General features: G+C 28.5%; 1 protein-coding gene across 2 annotated transcripts in view; it reads right to left on the reverse strand.

Annotated features, from left to right (window-relative positions):
- LOC103579428 (semaphorin-5A) overlaps nt 1-21,407 on the reverse strand; it is a 76,823-nt gene that overhangs the window by 16,470 nt on the left and 38,946 nt on the right. For both annotated transcript variants that reach the window (XM_008560819.3, XM_053739073.1), the window contains one exon: nt 6,329-6,428. In XM_008560819.3, the coding sequence (XP_008559041.1) occupies nt 6,329-6,428 (100 nt within the window). The remainder of the gene's footprint in view (nt 1-6,328; nt 6,429-21,407) is intronic.

Raw genomic sequence — 21,407 nt, forward strand, 5'->3', positions numbered from 1 at the left:
ATGCCAAAAAAATATACTTGTCTATATGTATATATATATATTATTGGGTATCAGTGTAAAACTCGCGGATCAATGAGCCGCCGATTAATACATAAATCTAAATCTAGACACGTGAGTATTGCGTATGGGTTGGCGCCAGCTTCGACATTCTCCTATTATGGCATCGTAAAAAAAAAGTAAAATTTAAAAATGATATTTTAACTTGATTTATTTTATTTTGTTTTTTGTTAGTATATATTAATTATATTTATAGCCAATGGAGTTATTCAAATTTATTTAACAGATAACTTTTTTTATGTTACGATGTAAGTATCTAAATAAAATATATGGTAAATTATTCATGTGTGAGCATTATTTTTAATTGGTTTTCACTTTGAGATTTATAAATATTTTTTTCGAGCAATTAATCCGAGAATTATTAGCAATTATTAGGTGCTGACATTTTTTTATTTTTATAGAGTATTAATTATCCGGGTTATAAAATTTTAATTAAGAAGATTAAGTGCAATAAAAATAAATAAATAAAATACAAGTGAGTACATCGTTGATAAGAAATCAAATTTGATTAATTTTTATAAATTTGCTGATAATTGCAAGAAATCAAAAAAAAAAAAAAAAATAATAATAATAGTAGCGAACAAGATATTTTTGAGAAAAAATTTCACAGGTCCCACTGAGCCAAAATTTTTTTTTTACCACAAGCGGGGTAAAAATGTCACTTTGTAAGCAATTGCCACTAAAAAAAGATTTTTTTAAATTTTTATATTGAACTGCTCTGATTTGATTTTTTTGATATCGAACTCAAAGTCTGTATTTTTTTTTTGGTTTTGAGATGAATTTCTCACGATACATAATCGAACTCTGTGTAGTGATACAAACAAACGTCAGCAAAAAAAAAAAAAATAATTCATAAGCTAAAAAAAAGTTAAAAATTCTTTGGGAAATTTGACCAGAACTCTAACAACAGTAACCAAAAAATAAACGAGTAGTCAAAAAATATGAAAGTAACACAAGAAGTTAAATAAAGAAATAAGTAACTGTTTTGCGTGTTTGTGGTCGAGGAACTTTTGATAAATAATAAAAATAATAAAATTTTTCTTCTTCGCCCTTTTATTTTATTTATTCGCGATTTTTATTTTTAGCCGCAAGACATTTTTTTTTGTAAGTATATGCATATAGATAATATATGAACTAAAAAAAAAAAATAATATATATAAGAAAAAAAAAAAAATTTAAGAAACGATTACGGTGACGGAAAATTTTTGAATTAAATGCAAATCCTCTTTAACGGTTTAATACTCAGTGGGTGGATCAAAGCTACGATTCTCCATGAGATTTTTTTTTACAGTATATATATGTATATATATTTAATTCATATGTTACGATTGACATTTTTATTTTATTTCTTTTTTTTTTAAATTTTTTGTAAGCAAATTACTTCATTAAAATTCTTTATCTTATGATTATTAAAAAAAAAATTTATATATATAGTATATGTATATATAATTGGTATTGAATATAAATTGAAAATTTGTACTTCTTAATTAATAAAATAAGAAGTAAGACTTGATTATAAAAATAAAACTTAATTATTTTTATTTTTTAATGTGTAGGATTTGCGGAGTGAGTTTATAGACTTGAAGACTAGTAGAGATAATTTAGAGAAGATAAATGATAATACTGACACGCTAAATCATCAATGTGACAGTAATAAAGTCTCATAAACTAAAATCAAAAGTTCTCTATTTAAATTTGAGCAGAGATATATTAGATGAGTATTTTTTAAAAAAATTTTTTCGGAACACCAGCGTGGGGTTAATGAGCACACGTGGGCGGTTTTATTATTCTACTTTGTCTCATTCTTCATTGCCGTTGTTTATACTCAATCACAATCATCTACAATATACACGAATACATACTTATTCTTATTTGTTAATAAATTTATATGACTGTCCAGTCAGTCTGTAGGTCAAGGGGCAAAATGGGTCATCATTGTCACGGGAAATAGTCATCTGAAATCTTCTTTTTGAAAATGAAATTAACAAGTTCAAATTTCATACTCCAAATTTTTTTTTTTCAAATTCTTATCAATTTTGACTCCATTTTTTTTTTAAATTTACCGCGTTTTTTTCGTAACATTAAATGTCATTTTTTTGCATATAAAAATTTTTATGACTTATATATTGTAATTGTCAACATATATATAAACAAAAACTTTCTAAATAAATTTAAAAAAAAAAAAGGCAATAAATAAAATTTAGTATCAACTTCCTCAAGATCACTCCATATACATAAGTCGTGATAATATGACACCTACGCAACAACCATATTGGATTATCTCCTCATTATCTGACGTAAATCCTCTCACCTTTTGTCTTTATTTTCTCTCAATCATTATTATACCTCTCTGTAATATTTTCCCTGACCTTTAATCCTTTTATAATATCGCGCAAAATAATTGACTATTACGTACACAAGTACGTAAACAAAAATTTATATACTCAATTCATACTTGTCAATCATATTTTATATTTTATACACCTATACTTTATACACCCATTACTTTTTCTCAGAATATTTAATATTTATTATTTACTATTTACCAACAATTATACTCATAGTTAGAAACTGAATAATGTTCATTGTATATTCATATAAAGAGCATTATCTTCATGGGTTTTACATAAAAAGATAGCAGACTGTCACTGTGTGAGTACTGATAATTAAATTATGCGCGAGTGAAACAGTATGATAATTGCGACCAAGTTACTTAGAATTTTTCAAAAATTTTTTATAGGCTTATATATGTATATAAATTTTTTTTTGTATTTTATAATCCACTGAACCAGAGATGAGAGTTTATTTTAAGTACTTTTTTATAGAATCCCATAACGAGCATTAAATTATCCCGCTGAGTAATTACTTTTTTAGTACTTGATATATTTTATTATTTAATAATTTTCTCAGTTTTATGAACTAAAATGTTACAATTTTTTATGATGATATATTTTACCTTCTACAATAAACCACAAAGTAGAAGACCGGGGCACAACGGACCTCTAAATTTTTTCCATAATCTAGATTTTTGAGTTTGACCTAATTTCGTATATTTCCAATACAAAATTTCGATTAAAAAAAATGATTTTTAAAAAGCCCCACCCCCTCCCCCCACCCAAAAATATAAATTTATTTTGTCACAAAAAGTGAGATGATGATTCAATGTAAGTAAAATCAGAGGCAGTAACTGCATTTTTTCAAAATTTTTTGGCGGGGGTTGCGTCCGAATTTTTTTTTTTTTAATTTTGTCGAAATTACGACCAATTTTTTGGAGGTAAAAATAATTTTTACCCGGTGTTAAAAAGCCGCAGACTATAATTAGCAATAGGGGGAGGGGGTGTCCAGGTCACCCCTTCTTCAAATTAGTAGTTAGCGCACTAGTATATATATGTAATTATTTTACTACAAGGAACATTTATTACATGTCTTATATACCGAATCTATTAATCCGCGGTTCGATTTTTCCTCATAAAATTTCGATACACATAAAAATACCCCGATCGCGAATTGTTCGTCTGAGCAATATATCTCTGATACTACCGTGTACCCACAATGTGGCATTGTGCCGCAGTAAATTAAATTTAACGTTCCTTTAGCTTCTTCCCTGACTTTATTTTTACTTCTCTTATTTTTTTTTTTCTTGGCTCTTTGGAGAATATCACCCACGCAATCTTATATATCGCGGTCGGGTGCCATTGTCTACGGTAGTCATATGAATCTTCTCAAAGTAAATTCACGTAATCCATACGATTTATAATGCCACAAAAAAAAAAAAAAAAAAAAAAAAATACGGTTTAAATTAAAAATCCATTAAAAAATTTTTTTCGGTAATTTATCAATTTGAAGAACCGAATAAAATCTTTTAGTGATTTATTGGGTAAATAAATTTGTAAAATTTAAATTTTACGAGTTATTTTTTTTTTTTTTTAAACACCACTTTGAATCTGAAAAATTAAGTGTCGGCCTTAGCCAATTTGGCTCCAATCCAACAAACAAACTAGAGAAACAAAAAAAAAACTGAAAACAAACAAAGATTGAGTGTTTTGTCTGGCACTCATTTTTTTGTTTCTATAAGTTTTATTTTTCCGTTCGGGTTTTTTTCCTTGTTTCCTGTCCCGTTTCACCGCGTACTCAATGTTCTAACATAAAACTCGAAGTTGCTTTAAAGCAATTGCCAATTACAGAGGATTCTATTCAACTTACGGAAAAAGGAATAAAAGATTGAGACTGAGACTCGCTAACAGAATCTGTACCGTGGAAAACTTCGACTAAAAGAAGAGCCTTCTTGACTTAATGCCAGAAACAACTAATCGGATGTATAAGAAATTTCCTACGTCATCGAACTCCATCTTTCATTTCCGCGTTTTTTGCAATTCAGTTTTTTTCATTATTCTCAGATAGACTTTTTTTCTTACAAGCTACTTATCAGAAATAAATAAGTGCGGGTGTGATTTTTATTCGCGCATTTGTTGCTACGCAGACTTTTTTTCGACGCGAAGAAAACGGTTGACGATAAAGTTTTATCGCGATCGCGGCGGCTGTGCGTCTCGTGTAAGAATAGATGATAATGGCGGATGCAATGCAGATTTATAGCTTTCATGAAATCTTTACGACTTATCATACTTTTAAATACAACAATTGTAAACGAAGATATCAAGTGATATCCTGAAGTTACTCCATCATTTTTTATTTTTATTTTTTCCATAAATTTTATCAGTCGAAAATTCAAAATGGAACTACAGAATTTATACATGGCAAAAAAAAAAAAAAAAAAAATTGACCCAAAACCGAATTCAAAATTTGTCACAAAATGACCCTGCCTAAAAAAAAAACAATACAGTAGAGTCTCTAACTTTTTTCGTTCTGTAACTTTGACTTCCCTTGATTTCTCTTCCGACAGCAGAGGAAGTATTCTCGCACTCTATCACTCAACTGTACATGCGCAAAAGTAAAGCGCGGTTCTGCGTATAGGCGATGCGCATAAACTGAGTATTCTAACCCTAAATTTGTGTACGTAAATAAACATTTAAGTTAAATAATCTTTATTATTGTGAAAATCATTAAAAAAAAAAAAAAAAAAAACTTATTACTTGATGGAAAATGAGTTTTACTGGAAAAATTGATTTTCTATTTAAGAAGTTTAACAACAATAAAATTGACATATTAATTTTGGAAAAAACCTAACCTTCAAAATTTAGAAATTCGTGGGTTGTTTCGACTGACTCACACTTTTTTTAAGCCACGCCTTCTAGTAAAAAGAAGGGGTACTTCTATTTTACTTCCTGGAATTTTGGATTCGTCTCAGTCAAAGTTAGAGAGACTCCACTGTATATTGCTATTACTATTTTTTAGTCATAAAAAAAAAATTTTTCAAAATGGAACTTCCCCCACCCCCTCATTGAAATACGAAATTTATCTTTATCCAAACTCTTGTACAAAAAATTAGAAATACATTTTTTTTAAATTTCATAGGACCCATTTAACCCCCCCCCCCTACTCTAGGGTCAAAAATTTATATTGATAGTAATTATCAAGACTAAATATTTATACAAATTATCAGTTTCTTAAATCAATGGTCCTAATTTCGATAACGATAATAAAAATCTTCAATTACTTGATGCGCCAACATAAAGTCGACGGTTCGATCCCAGTTCAAGGTAATTTTTAAAAATCCATTTTTTTTTAATTCAATAAATTACTGCCAGTTTCACTTATTTTAAAAAAATAGAGGCTCAAAATATTAAAATATAAATTTTCTTTTAAATTGGCATTAATTTCTCGGATTATAAAATTAATAAAAGAATCGGTAAAGATCAAACGCATGGTATAAATCTCACAATTACATATCATTAAGCAACGTCTAAACGTCAGTGCTGTAGTGTAACAACTAAAGCTAGTGAGCGTACTCACAAGTGAGCTAAATACCTAGACAAAAATATTTTCCTGGTAAAACGTCAGCTCATTCATTTGTAATATATCTAAATGTATATATTTAATTTCCATAAGTTAATGTATATAAGACCGTATATTTATTAACGCAATATAATGAAGCATGTGTAGTTTAATCGATAAATAAATCGCGAGCATTTGATAGATACGTAGAATGGCCTCGATGATAATGGATATTGGAATTGATCTGATTAAAAACGAGTTTTTAATAAAAGATATTGTGGGTATTTATATTTTTATTATCTAAGGAACTTAATAATTATTATTATAAATATGGATAATGGGGATTATTTATTGTTTAAATATTATTTATGTTAATTACCTAGCTCCCACGACGATTTGCTGTCTGGAAACGTCGAATAATAATTGCGAATAAGTTGTTACACCTTCTTCTTGGAATAAACTACTTCTTTCTGCTAAATCTGAAACCATAAGAATATAATCATTATTATTAATTAACATATTTATTCGTATATACAATTTATAATTACCGTAATCAGCAATTAAATTTCTACTTAGTAGATAAATTTAATCTATTTTAAATTATTAATAAGTTATTTTTTATTTCGATGGCGGGAAAAATATATTTTTAAACCGAGGAATAAGAGGATTTTAAAATTACTTTCAATTTATTATGATTTATAGTTTACGACACAAGTGCCCACTGTATTTACGACCAAAAGAAATATAACCGAGAGTTTATCGTTGTACCCTTGGCCTTTGGTATTACGTAATAAGTACGTTGGGACCTCTATTCCTTATTTGTAAAAATATATACTTAATATTTCTATACATTCATCAAAACTTTTATATAAATATGAGGAAAAGTGGGCCGAAATGAAACACCACTTTCAGAAAGAAAAAATAAATTTTTTAAATATTTATCTATGAGCTGAAGAAAAAATGTGGGGTGAGTTGGTCACTTTAAATTTCGCGCGAAAATTTTTGTTTTACTTCCCGCTATAAAAATTGAAAATTCTCAAACAAAGGAAAGTTATTGGTTTCAATCCGATTTTCGAAAATCGAATTTTAATCAGATCTCGACGTTTTGAGTTCCTAGAAAGTTATTCTGATTATTTATAGATGTATATGTGTGTCTAGATTTTGTATAGAATTTTTACAGAATTTCTTGGACAGCGATTCTGACCGAAATTAAGAAGTCTATTGGATGTTTCCCACGCGGAAAAAGATATCCCGAAATATATGTGGGCGAAATAGCATACATACGACAATACTAAAGATATAAGCCGGACATATACTATTTTACCGGGATATATTTTTTTTCATGCGATCTCCAACCTCGAGGAATCAGACAAGTCTTTTGGAAGAATGCTAGCACACGTGAATTGAAAAATTTTTTTTATTCAATTTTCAAAATAGATATCCCCTAATTACCAGCTATGACTTGAATTTTCTTATTAAATTTATCACACAATTATTTCTAACTTTCCCCCTCTCCAATTTTTTTTCTACTTCTTAAACTCCCATTTCTACTATAAATTTGCCAACTTTACTAACCATGAAAATTTTTTGCCCAAATTTCTAAAGTGGTCGCACTTCTGATGACCATCTTACCCCCTACTTTTTCTACAAACTATCAATATATATTAACCAAAAATTTCTTCCTTAAAAAATCGCGTCCGCCCCTCCACTCCTCTCCATACATTCTCTGCAATATTTATTTTAAAAATTCTCCTTATTAATTTACCCCTTGTTTAATTTATAACCCAAAGGGCCTAATGGTAAGCAGCCGAATACGGAGACTAAGTCACTGATAAAAACCAGCGGCCATAAGACATAACACAAGACACAAGACATGTACGGACATAAAAATAATAAACAAAAAGACAAGATATATATATAATACAAGCCGAACATAACGAGGTATCATGAAAGAAGTAGTACCCAACTCGTAAAGTAACCTTCGATTTTATTTTGTTATCCTCCATATACTCAGTACAGTACTCGAGTCTTGAATCTGCTCGTGACTTCTTCGAACGTAAGAAGCTAGCTTAAGAATAAAAAGTTCTCATATATATATATATATATATATAAAAGTATAAGATGAACAAGACGAAGCGATCCTCGGAGCAGTATCATCTTGAACATTAAACATTGCATTTACAGCAAAAAGAGGCACCAGCCAGTACTCAGAGTACTCGTATCAGCCTCCCTACATGCGTAGCACGTTTCAATTCACCAGCTAATGACTGACGAGATGTTTTTTTACCTTTCCTATACTACTTTTATTTATTCCCAGTAAGACTAAATAATCCACTGCCGCTTCCTTTTCAATTTTCAAACCTTTATTAATTAAATAAATTATTTATTTAGAAAAAAATATAACAACGGAGGGCAATATAACCTCGAAAATTTTAATTGGCGCGTAATTTAAAAATATGAAATCCGCTAATGAATTTTTATTCAAATTCAGCCGGTGCGGCTATATAAGGAGACGAATATAATCTGCAGTGTAAGAATAATAAATTAATTTACTGGAATTGTAGGAGTACCAGACCGTACACCCACGTTATATTTATGATGCGTCGGTACTCCGTATTTATTATAAACATTATTTAAAATAATAATGAGGTCCATGTAATGTGAAAGTAGAATGAGAAATTTTTCGCGACCTGTTGATTCCTTTAATTTCGTTATTATATATTATCGCTCTCTGGGAAAAATAATTTAGATCTTCGGTGATCTACAATCTATAAAAATTTAATGTTTTGAAAATTTGATCTGCGATACTTCTAGTAGATCTACGAAGATCAAAGTAGATCTAGTTGCTCATTTTTTTCAAGATATCTACAAAAATTTTGACAAATTCAAGAAAATTTGATTTTTATCTGCTTAGATCTGCTGAGATCAGTAGAAATCTCTTAAGATCATAGATCTAAAATTATCATATTCGAGATCATTGTAGATCTTTAGAGATCATCTTAGATCTAGAATCGTTAATTAGCTGCTGTAATCGGAGATCTGCTGAGATCTATTTCAAATTTAGATCAATAAAGATCTTATTCTTCAAAAATTAAATCTCTGTTACTTCTAGCAGATCTACGAAGATCAAGATAGGTCTCATAGATCTCAGAGCTTTTTTTCAAAAGATCTGTGAAATTTGACGGAAAATGTCGAAGATCAGCGACCTCTGCAACTAAATAAGAAAATTTTTGCTTGTAATTTGTCGACCCGTAAGATCATAGATCTAAAATCACTGATGATCTGCAGAAATCATCAGAGATCTTCTGGATCTATTTCAAATTTCAGATCTACATAGATCTGAGTTATTATTTTTCGGGTCAGTACTAATATCATTAGACGGTGATGTTACGTTTAAAATTCGGGCTTTAAATTAAGTGTCAACTGTAGGGTGTCACTCGGCGTGGGCTTTTGTGGGTCGGAGTTGGATTAACGCGAAAAGGGATGAGGAGTATAAGGATCAAGTTTGTATAATGCAATTATCCGTATTAAGATACCTGCCTTGGTGGTCTTGCAGTATATATATCTATGTATATATATGTTGACTGTAAGTGTGGTCTTAAATGCGTTCCTTGACTTGAGTGACTATGTTCAAGATGTTACATTAGGCTCTTTGTCGTGACAAAACTCACAGCTTGGATAATAGCTTTGTAAATTTAATTATGTGTTATTTAATACCAATTAAAAAAATTTTAATTAATACTTAAAGGCTTCTTTGTTTTTATTTTTATTTTTGTCTGGCATTCACAAATTTTTTTTTTTCGCGCCTATTTTTAATTTTAAAAAAAGAAAATTTTCCAATAGATCTCTGTTACAAATCGAACTAGAATTTGCAGATTTTTTTCAACTAATGAAAGATTTTATAGGAAAAAAAAAAAAAAACTGTACATGATATTCAAAAATTCAGAGGTTATGTCAGCGCACTGAAGTTAGCAGAGTTAACATCTTATTGACAGCCAACGTAAGATAAAAAAATATCTTTGATCGTGTAGGCTGCCGCAACGGTTGATAATAAGAACAAGAACAAAAAATATGTCTGCGAGATAAGGAATATTGAGAGGGGCGTTTGATTATTAGTTCGCCGAAAAAATTAAAAATAATATTAAATGAGTGTTTTTTTTATGTCTTGCAAGTTATTTTATATACTTTGACATCAACATTGAGTTCTTTCGGGTCCAATTAACGTCAAGGATTTCATCATAGTCATTTTTTTTTTTTTTTATGCTTTATAAAATATTCTCACACACGAAACATATATATATATAAACATATATTATATATAGTTTGCAGAATGACTTGTAAGGAAATTCTGAAATTTTATTGCTGCACGTGGGACTTATCTCGATTGCATGCTAAAGATTCTAGTTAATTTTTATATATGTATATATATGTAATATATACATATATATTATTAGCAGATATATTACTCATAGGTTAATAATATTATCAATAATATCGATAATATTAAAGAATAATATCAAATCAATTAATCTTAATTTATATATATATATATATATATATATATATATATATATATATATATATATACTTACACTAATATTGATATTTTTTAGCATATAATTATAATTAATAATAGTAATGTAAATTATGTTGTTACAAAATACAAATTTTTTCTCGAAGCTTAAGAAAAAAAAATTAATTATCTTAATTAAGTATAATTTAAATAAATTTTTATAAATAAAAATAAATTTATCAGAATAAAATTTGACAACTGAATTCTCAAGAAAACATTAATCATATATATGGAATTCAAAATTTTGTAGTAAACACATTTTCTCACACGATTTAGTTTAATCAATGTAAAAATAAATATTATTTTTAATGTATATCACGTAGTATTATTTGTTATCTTAAATTACGAGATATGAATGAAAGACAAAAGATTTCGAGTGAAACAAACTTTTAAGCTAAACATTGGATAAGATTAATATAAGCGGATTGTTTGTTGAAAGTGTAACTATTTTGAGTCAACGGTTTTCTTAGGTGATATAGTATTTTGTTATATATATATATATACTGATATTTACCGGTGTACAAGTTATATTATACTCTGCTGTATTCCTCTTTAGACTACACAAACATATTATGTATATGTATATATTTACATGTATCTAACTGTGGTATCCAATCTAATCCAGAAGAGCTTCCCAGAAGTTTGATACGCCTCGTCAGCTCACTGGAAACCGAGAGGTTCCATCTAATCTCAAATGTACACGTACGCGAACTGTACAATGAAATATATAGGTGTATATCTGCCTGACAAGATAGATAGAAATGAAACGTAATATTACTTTAGATATACATAAAAGCTTACAAACTTGTAGTTAACATTCATATCAGCCAGTCTATTACAAAATTTGGTTACTTCTAAATACCAAAGACAAAATTACTACGGCAAAATTTGACACGTCATGTAACTAGGGACAACATTTTTTTAATAATTTTGAAATAAATGATTCAAATGTATGGTGTTACGGGTAAAATATTGGTTTTTTCGGAAAAGTTTTCAAATAAAACTTGTAGGAAATTCAATTTTCTAAAAAAAATGTCTCTTATGATTTTATTAAACGACCAATATTTTCACCGTAATTTCAAAATATAGATTCATAATGAATGATTCAAATTTTTTAAAATTATGAAAATCTTCAATTTTATATTACGGCTTACTTATTAGTCTTACAAAAAAATTATAAGAAACATTTTTTTTGTAAAATTAAATTTTGAACAACTTTTATTTAAAAAATTTTTTGATACGACCAACATTTTCACTGTATATCCAAAATTAAGATTCATAATGAATGATTCAAATTTTTGGAAATTATGAAAATCTTAATTTTGATATTACGGCTTACTTATTAGTCCTACAAAAAAATTATAAGAGACATTTTTTTTATAAAATTGAATTGTGAACAACTTTTATTTGAAAAATTTTTTGATACGACCAATATTTTCACTGTAAATCCAAAATTAAGATTCATAATGAATGATTCAAATTTTTGATAATTATGAAAACCTTCAATTTGATATTACGGCTTTCTTTTAGTCCTATGAAAAAATTATAAAGGACATTTTTTTTATAAAATTGAATTTTTGAACCATTTCGAACAAAATTTTACTATTATTTCAGCTTAAAATTTTTTACTCGGATATTCTTAACGTTAACATCAAAATTTTCGCTCTTTTCATATATTTCATAAAAAATTTAATAAAAAAAATATATATATATATACATATACATATGTAAGGATGTATATTATTGTATATATTTTTCGAAACGCAAAATTTCAAGGAAAGTTAGAATCAAAATATTTTTGTTACACCGATAATTAAAAAAAAAAAAAAAACAATAGATAGAAGTGATAAAAAAAAATAAATATAAAAGTAATGACATTTACACACGTAAGCTGGATAACAACAGTCGGACGAGTGAACAACAAAATATGGCGTTAGTATCAAGTTACAAACTCACGCTAAAAAAATTTTTTTATTCAAATTTTAAAAATAAATAAAAGTCGTTTGTCAGGATTATTGATTGCCCACATCCACATACACACATATGCATCCTTATGAATGTCAACATACACATATACATTTACTGTTATAAAAAATATATTATTTAGATATTACACATATTTTTACATACATAATATCTCAAAGTGTTACATAGAAAGAAACGTCCTTTCAGTCGTCCTTGCATAACATTCCAAGGATAACTTACACTCATTTATGTCGACTCATCCCGCTATTTTTTTTCCAATTATAAAATTTTTTCATTACAATACTTTTTTTTAATAAATAAATTCTTTTCACACTTTATACTTATTATCAATTTTATTCCAGTATCGCAGATACGCCAGAGTTTCCCTTACTCCTCAACAATAATACTAATATATAACAATTTCCTTAAAACAATTTTAATGGTAAAAAAGTAAAAAAAAAGAGGCAGGTAATTTGTATCAAGTTGAGTAAGGCAACAGCTAATTGGTGTAAGAGTCGTCGTCCTCACGTTAAATTCAAGGGGCCAGCAAAGTATATATATATATAGTAAGAGCGATAAAGCATCAACAGAAAACTCTTATATACATTAACGTCCTGGAGGCAAAGAGGATGAATCGAATGAGCAATCATGTGCTCTCTCTTCTTATTTTCTCTTGATCTCAACTGCAGAGTCCCCAAGAGAAGACTTTTGCTCTTGAGAAACTCCGATTTATACCTTATTCGCAAGGACGTCCGTTTATTCTACTTCTGCTTTACTTTCCAAGTGCATCTTTACACACATACATATACATACACATATATACATATATATTCATCTTTATTTCTCATCTCATTCTTTCCTTTAGGCGTTTTCGCATCTTTTATATAGTGGCATCTCTTCCTTTTATATCTTTACTTTTTTCTTGTTCATCTTCTTCGTCTTGGTCTTGGTCTTATTCTTAAACTACAAATTTTTTTTTTTTTTTTTTTTTTAAGCACGCAACCGACTCCCTTATATGCTCGAGATAGTGCAGTTTTTATTTTCCATTTTTATTTTTTTTAATCGCGGTCTCTCTCAGTCTTCAGTTGAAGGAGTCTTCGGTGAAGGAGCGAATGAACGATTTTGCAGAGGCAGTCGGTGCATATAAGTATGCGTCGGATACGGGCCCAGTTAGCATAACCTGATCCAGTGAGACCCTCTGGGCACTGGTTTTATTTTAATGTTTTTTAGTTAAGAAGTCGATGCTTGCACTTCTGTCTATGCTTCAATATCCGCGAGAATGGAGCAGAGATTGACGAGTTATGATGTGCTGTAGCTTGGGGTTTTTCATTTTTTTTAATTTCCAGACGGTTTTTTTTAGTGTGTTAATAGTTTAAGTCAATAGAGGGAGGGTTGAAATAAATTTTTGTTTGATGGCTTTGCCGGAGGATAAGCGATTGCGACAAGGACGAATTTTTTTAAAGAAACTGAGCTGAGGAAGTTGATTTTTTTTTTCTTTTGAAAATTATATTTGTTAAGAACTTAATGGGGGTAATTAAAATTTGATTTATCATTTTTTAAGTGAAGTAGAGAATTTTATTTTTTTGGCGCGAAAAAAAAAAAGTTATTAATTTAAATTGAAATTTAAATGGGTGTTTTATTTCCATAAAACAAATTTTTTTTTTAATTTTTTTAGAGCGAAAAATCACGACTTTTTTTGAAAAAATTAAATTAATTGATTGACGGACAAAAATACAAAATTTTGATTCAAAGCTTGATCTGTGATTTTGAAAAAATAATTTTACTCCAAAATTATCTCGTTTTGAAAATTATGACCTCGAATGTTTCATAAATTTTTTTGGAAAAGCGAAATTAATTGATTCACGGACAAAAGTAAAAAATTTTGATTCAAAGCTTGATCTGTAATTTTGAAAAAAAAATTTTACTTCAAAATTATCTCTTATCAAAAAGTATGACTTCGAATTTTAAAAAAATATTTTGGTTTTATTCTGTCATACTTCCTCAGTAAATTTTCACTTTTCCAAGCTCTCGAAATATAAAAAAAAAAAAATTTCAAAAATTTGAATACCGGAATTCAAAATAAGGACAACAAACGCGACATAATTATTCATCTTTTTAATACAAAATAATCCCAGCATTAAAATCGAACCGCTTGAGCAAAAAAAAACGTATTAAATAAGTAATCTTAACGATCTCTAAACCTGTCACGGTGATTCAAAGGGATAATCCTCTTTGACCTCGGGCACAACTCTTAGATCAGCGTCCCTCCTCTCTTCCTGTGCTATAACTTCTTAGACATATTGCCATCGTAAAAAAATTATAACCACCAATTTTATGCCCACATCAATATTTTAAAATTTTTATTTTATTCTCAACACTTGAGAAAAAAAATATTTTCAATTTCCGCCAAAAAAAAAAAAAAAATATTAACAAAATAAATTTGAATAATTGAGCGCAGGAAATTCACCGCAGAATCTCATCTGAAAAAGAAATCGGACCGATAGAAAAAATTAAAAAAAATCGATTTCTAGAAATTAATCGCGACTGCATCGAATAATAAGAAGAAATCGGCGACATGGAACTGCAGTAGACAGAAAACTAGAGAACCATGTAAGTGAAGTCGAATATAAGAAAGGAATCAGAATGGAAGCAAAAGCGGGAGTTTTATAATGAAATAAAAATATAATTTACTGAGACAGAGTATTGAGTACAGAGACCCGAGAATAAAGTGCAGGTTAGTTTAAACAAAATAAATAAAAGGCTAATAAAATAAAAGACCTACAGGTCTGTGTGCTGAGCAAAAAATCGGTACGTGAAGTAACGCAGTCATTGATCACGACGCCATCCCTGGAGACCGGAGTCTAAAAGTCGTTTGCTGGTGAGTTCGATCGGCGACCAAAGCCGTTTATCTTGAACACGCGAGCTGCGAACTAAACATTTGATTTAGTTCTTGCCAATTTTTCTTTTTTATTTTTTTTGCTTTGCTTTTAGACAAAACCTGGGAGTATGAGGTGATTGTCTTTAGTGGAAAAGGGAAGAGGACAATCTGGGTCGGGGTGACTTGGGACCGGGTGGTGAAGCTTAAAACAGCTTTGTAACTAATCTTTGATCATTGTACTGAAGATCTTAGTGGAGGACAATAGCAATGGTGGAAAGTCTAATGGTAATTTTTGGATTCAATGGGGCTTTGATTTAAGGCGATCCTTAGTGGAGGATTAATATCTTTTACAGTTTATTCTATTGACCGTTTACTTTTTGTCTATAGATATATTTTTTTTTCGATATAAATATTTTTTTTATGTGCGGGTGGAATTTTTTTATTTTTTTTTAGGCCGTAAGTATTGACTCCTTGCTACTAAATTTATTTTTAGTAATTTAATGTATGATCCTGAAGTTAGCAGACCATTAGTAATTTTCGGATTTTTTTTTCAACAAATAAATTACAAAAAACTAAAAATATGCACATGTAGAAAATTTAAAAAGCTATAGGTGCATTTTTTTTAAATATTTTTTTTTTCAAAAAATTTTCTCTAAAATTGCGATATAGATGATACTCAAATTCTGAACATGCGTAGACCAGGATTTCAAATTATTAAAAAAAAAAAATGATTTTGGAAATTTATTGAACGTCTCATTTTACTCAAAAATGAAAAAAAAATTCCATAACAAAAAAATATGTTAATTTTATTTAAATATAAGTGACAATTACCAAATACCATGTTTCAAAATTTCAAAAATTTCAAATCCCATTTAAAGAAATTATTTTTAAATTTTAATATTCCCATAAAAATTCGATACGGAGACACTAAAAAATTTTAATTTCCCTTTTAAAATTAAAATCCCAAAGTAATTACCGAAAAATGTCACTCTCAATTCACATTAATTAGTACGAAAAAAGAAAAAAAATGGCGGGCACTGAAATCGCGTGATACCTGCGGTATTAGTTCAGCAACCTCGAATTTCTCCCACCTCGATTTCTTTTTACACTTGATCCATTTTATCCATTTAATTTGATTCCATTACATTTTATTATATTTTATTTTATAAAATATACGAAGCCATTTTTTTTCTTACTCTTTTCTTCTTTTATTCATTATCATCTCTATGGTCAGCGTACAGCGTACAGTTGGTGAGTAGTGAGTAGAGGATAGTGTGCAGTGCGTGACGCTAATGATCGTCTTGAAGATCACGCGCCTCTTTGCATTCACCAGGATTCTTAATTTTATTTTCATCTTTGTCATTATTATTATTATCGTCATCATCAGCATCATCAGCGGCACCAGAACCGCCATCGTCATCATTATCATTATTATTTTTTCACCTCGCTACTAAACATCCAAAGCCCTCTTCCTCATCCGATTACAGTCACATGCTTCGTTTATCCTGTCTAAAGTCTACAGGTGTCAATAGACACTCTTACTCATACTCAACCTCATTTTTTTATTATTTTTTCCTTTCATACAACGGCCTTGAGGTTCGATCACCTTCAGCCGGAAATTCATTTTTTTATTTTTATTTAATAAATTTGGATTTTTTTTTTTTCATACATTTCGTAATAAATCATTATATATTTGTATTGTTTGAAAAATTCATGTAGTTATCCTTGAGTAATTAAAAAAAAAAATATTTTTTTTTTTTTTTTACTAAGTATTAACTTCGTGAACTTTTTTTGAAGGCGCGACAAATCTGCTTGCTTGCATTCGTCTCGGTATTTATTGAACAAAAAATTTCTGGCATCTCAATCACAATGCCTCTGATACATATATATATATATACATATATATATATATATATATATATAGATTAGGAGTTTTTAAATAATTTATATTTATCAATCAAATTTCAAAATTTGATTCGAAATTAGGATTAAATAAATTAAATATTTAATATATTTATTTATATCTTATATATATATATATTTATTATATAAATAAATATACATGAGTGTATAAACTATAAAAGTTTTTCTTACTGATCAATTATCATAATACATATATGTATTTATGTCCGTATATATATATATATATATATATATATATATATATATATATATATATATAAAACAAAAATAAAGTAGGAAATATATTTCTTTGACGTATGCCTTCACATTAGGAACCACGGGGTCTTCGACCCGTCCAACATACGGTCACCCGCTTCTTGTGATACTCATGTACCTTTCGCTGTTGGTCTTGGTCTTGGTCTTGCTCTTGGTCCGCTCTCGCTACTATACTTCAAAGAATGCATTTCACGTATACACTTGATCCTGATCGTTTTGTACCGACATGCAATGTCTCTCCATTCTTTATACTCGTGAAACATGAGATGAAATATTATTTACCTTTTTTTTCATGTACCTCAAGGACTATATCTTAAAGTTAAATTTTATGGACTAGTGGAGCAAGAGTGCAAATTTTCATACAAAACTTTTTTTTTTACATATTTAAATATTTTAATTAAAAAAAGGACAGACTCATTTTACCCCTTGACCCTCCCCCTACAAGTGACCCCCCCCCCTTCAACACTAAGCAAAAATTAATTTTAGAAAAATGTCAAATATTTTTACGGACAATTCCAATTAATTAATTAATTAACTATTAGAGAGTTAATAAAAAATAAAAAAAAATTTTTTTTTAAAAGAAAGTAATGACTGAGAATTTTATTAAACACTAGCGTTAATTTGTTGCAGCAAATAAAAAAAAAAAAACATAAATTTGAACTCGACGACCGCCGGGAATCGGGAGGATCCTTTTCTCATAAACTGACACGATAATTGGATCAGCTAATTACTGAGATTCGGTGGATCTTCTCGGTATTATAATCCCAGCAGAAGCAGAATAGGAAGGAGCCAAAACTCGAAAAACTATTTTACGATAACTGGTCCTCGGAAATAAAAGCGAGTCTCCTCTGAATTTTACTAGCTCGGCATATCTGTCTAATTTCCTGAGATGCGATAATTGGTCGACGTTAAAATAAAAAAAAATAAAAAAATTAATTACTAGACTCTCTGAATCTGAAGAATTATTTTTGCCTTAACAGATCGAGGTTAAATATACTTTTTTCATATATTTGTTATCGACTTGTATAAATATAAAGCAATAAAAATAAATGTATATAAATAAAAGGTAAATGTAATAAAGAGAAAATAAATGTTGGCAGCTTTCACAGTACAGTGAGTGAAAAAAATTAAAGGCATTATTGAAACGCATGGGGAATTGTTTCTTCATTGACTGTCTGGCGCCTTTAGGATTCTCAGAGACGTACATAAGACCGGATTCAGATAATTGGATCAGATAATTATTATGTCGTTGTTTTATCAACAAATAGCGAGCATTTAATTTTTTTTTTATTTCACATAATTTACTTTAACATAAATATGATTATAAATATTTATTAAAATAAAACCCAATTCTTTTTTTAAGCTTCATTTACTCAATATATGAAATACTTATTGATATCACTCATATATTTATTTATTACTTCAATTTATTTAAAATTACACAGCCCGTAATTTCGAAATTTTGCTCTCTAGAAATCCGGAATTAGGTCTAGACTAATTTAGAACATATATATAATTTTTTATTAATTAGATCTATATATATCTGTAGTAATCTATATAGTTTATATTTAAAAAAAAAAAAAACCGTAAAAAGACGAAATTTGGATTTTTTAATAAATTTTGAAAACTGGTAAAAAAAAAAACTGGATCTAATTAAAGAACATATTTATAAATATGTTGATATAATTATTATGGGGTTTTTTATGGTATTGACTTGTTTCAATGAGATTTTGAAATGAAATTAATATCCTTCGCTATTCGCAGGATGTGTGTAGACAAGATAAACCCAATAATTAGAAATTAATTGACCCAATTCCTTTGGCATTGACTTGAGAACTCTCTATAGTAAATCCCTATGACAGATTATTGGAATTTTTGGTCGATAGTAATTTGTTACTTAATTAAAAAGATAATCTTTATATTAATTAATCGCGGTTTTAGTTTTCATTGAATAATAAATAAAATATAATAGTCCTTAATTCAAATTTTTCAGACAATTTTTCAATGGTAAATTTTTTAAAATTTGTACTTTTTACCTGCATCGAAACTCGTAATTTCAATGCATATTTAGCCACCGAACATCACTTTCAGACCAATACAAATAATCGGATTAAAAGTAATAAATTTACTCTTTAGGGACAAAGTTGTCTTCTTTCTGCTAAATTAATTTCTGATTTAATTCCAAATTCGTTAGAAAACCATTTATTTATCGTTACTATTAAATTTACATGCACGCTATTGGTCTAGAATTATTAAAGAGTCACTTTATCTCAAATTACAATAAAATTTTAGTTGACAAAATTAAAATTCAATGAAATTAAAATTTAACTAAATTGTCCATGAAATTTGTTTTTGCAAAAAATTTTCAGGCAGAAGAATATTTTTTGTCCGTAGTAATTTTTTTTTTTCTGCACATGCTCATATTTACTCATATATTATTGAAAACAATGAAAATGGATCTTTTGTTTTATGAAACGTAAATATTTTCCCCGAAAAAAAAATTTTTAAATGAGTGTGAATTTACCAGACATCAAAAAAATTTAAAATTATTAATAAATAGACTAAATAATTATAAAACAAAATTTTGAAAAAATGGGCATTTAAAAAATTTGAAAATTGATAAGTGCATTTTTTAAAAATATTTTATTTTTTTGATTATTTCCTCTATTAATTCATAGTTTCAAATCTGCTACATTCACACTCATATTTTTGAAGCTAACTATCAAACATAGACTGCATTTTTTTGCAAAATTTACAATTTTCTGCATTGAAAAGAAAAAAAGGAATAATAAAATCATCTGAAAACACATAACTCAAATACTGTGATAATATGCTTTGAAGAAGGTCGTCACTAAATACTTAAAACGCAATTGCAATAATATAAACACCGATTGTCGTTAAAAAATGCAATAAGTCTTTTGAAAAACAGAATGAAATCATTGTTTATTTATTTAACAATATAAGCGAGGATATAAATACCCGACAGTTATCAAAATTGGTTACAACGAGCCTTGACAGTATTGTGTAGTTTTTTTTTTAGCTGAATTTTATTAACGTAAGTACTGTTTATCAGAAAAATAATTTTTAGTAATTTATGACCAATTTTTATTTGTATAATTTTTTAAAAAATTATCTGTGCAGGAAAAAAAGTGAAAATGCGTTTGGCAGTTGTATTTTTGGTGGTTGTGTTGGTGGTTTGTGTGTCTGCTAAACATCACCATAAAAAAAAAAAAGTTCACAATACTGTGACCAGTAATCTGCACAATCATGGAAAGCATAAAGGAACCAAAGGCAGCGTCAAGACAAGAAATAAAGCTCAAAGCGAAATCCAAAGTAAAGTAAATCCGGATAGTGATAAAAATTATTCTCGGAATTCGGGCTCTCAATCTTCTAAAAGTAGTTCTACAGTAGACAAAAATGGTAACATTGTAGCGGATAGATCGGCTACTAGTAAAATTAATAACGAAGCATCAGGAAACGGCAGAGGTACTGCAAAAACCATGGGTTCTGCTGATGGAACAGCTAAAAGTAAAGATGGAGAAGCTTCTGGTAGCATTTTACAAAGGGGTCAAAGCGTCATAGAATAATCGGATAGTCGAGTTTCTGGAGATAATCTGGTCAAAAGTAAGCTACATTCAAAAATATTCATTATGATTGAAGGAAAGGGCAAAATGGGACTAAGAGAGAAACGGATCACCCCAGAAATTTTGTACGAAACATTTTTTCCAAAATTAGTCTTAGTCGTCATTTTCCATGTCCAGAAAAATTAGTTATAGTGAACTTGAAAATTAGAGACAATTTTGAACTTTGAGTTGATCATTTTTGGAATATGAAAAAATTTTAATTTCCAGACCTCGTTCTCGA

This window comes from Microplitis demolitor, chromosome 5, assembly GCF_026212275.2.
Source record: "Microplitis demolitor isolate Queensland-Clemson2020A chromosome 5, iyMicDemo2.1a, whole genome shotgun sequence".
Classification (NCBI taxonomy): domain Eukaryota; kingdom Metazoa; phylum Arthropoda; class Insecta; order Hymenoptera; family Braconidae; genus Microplitis; species Microplitis demolitor.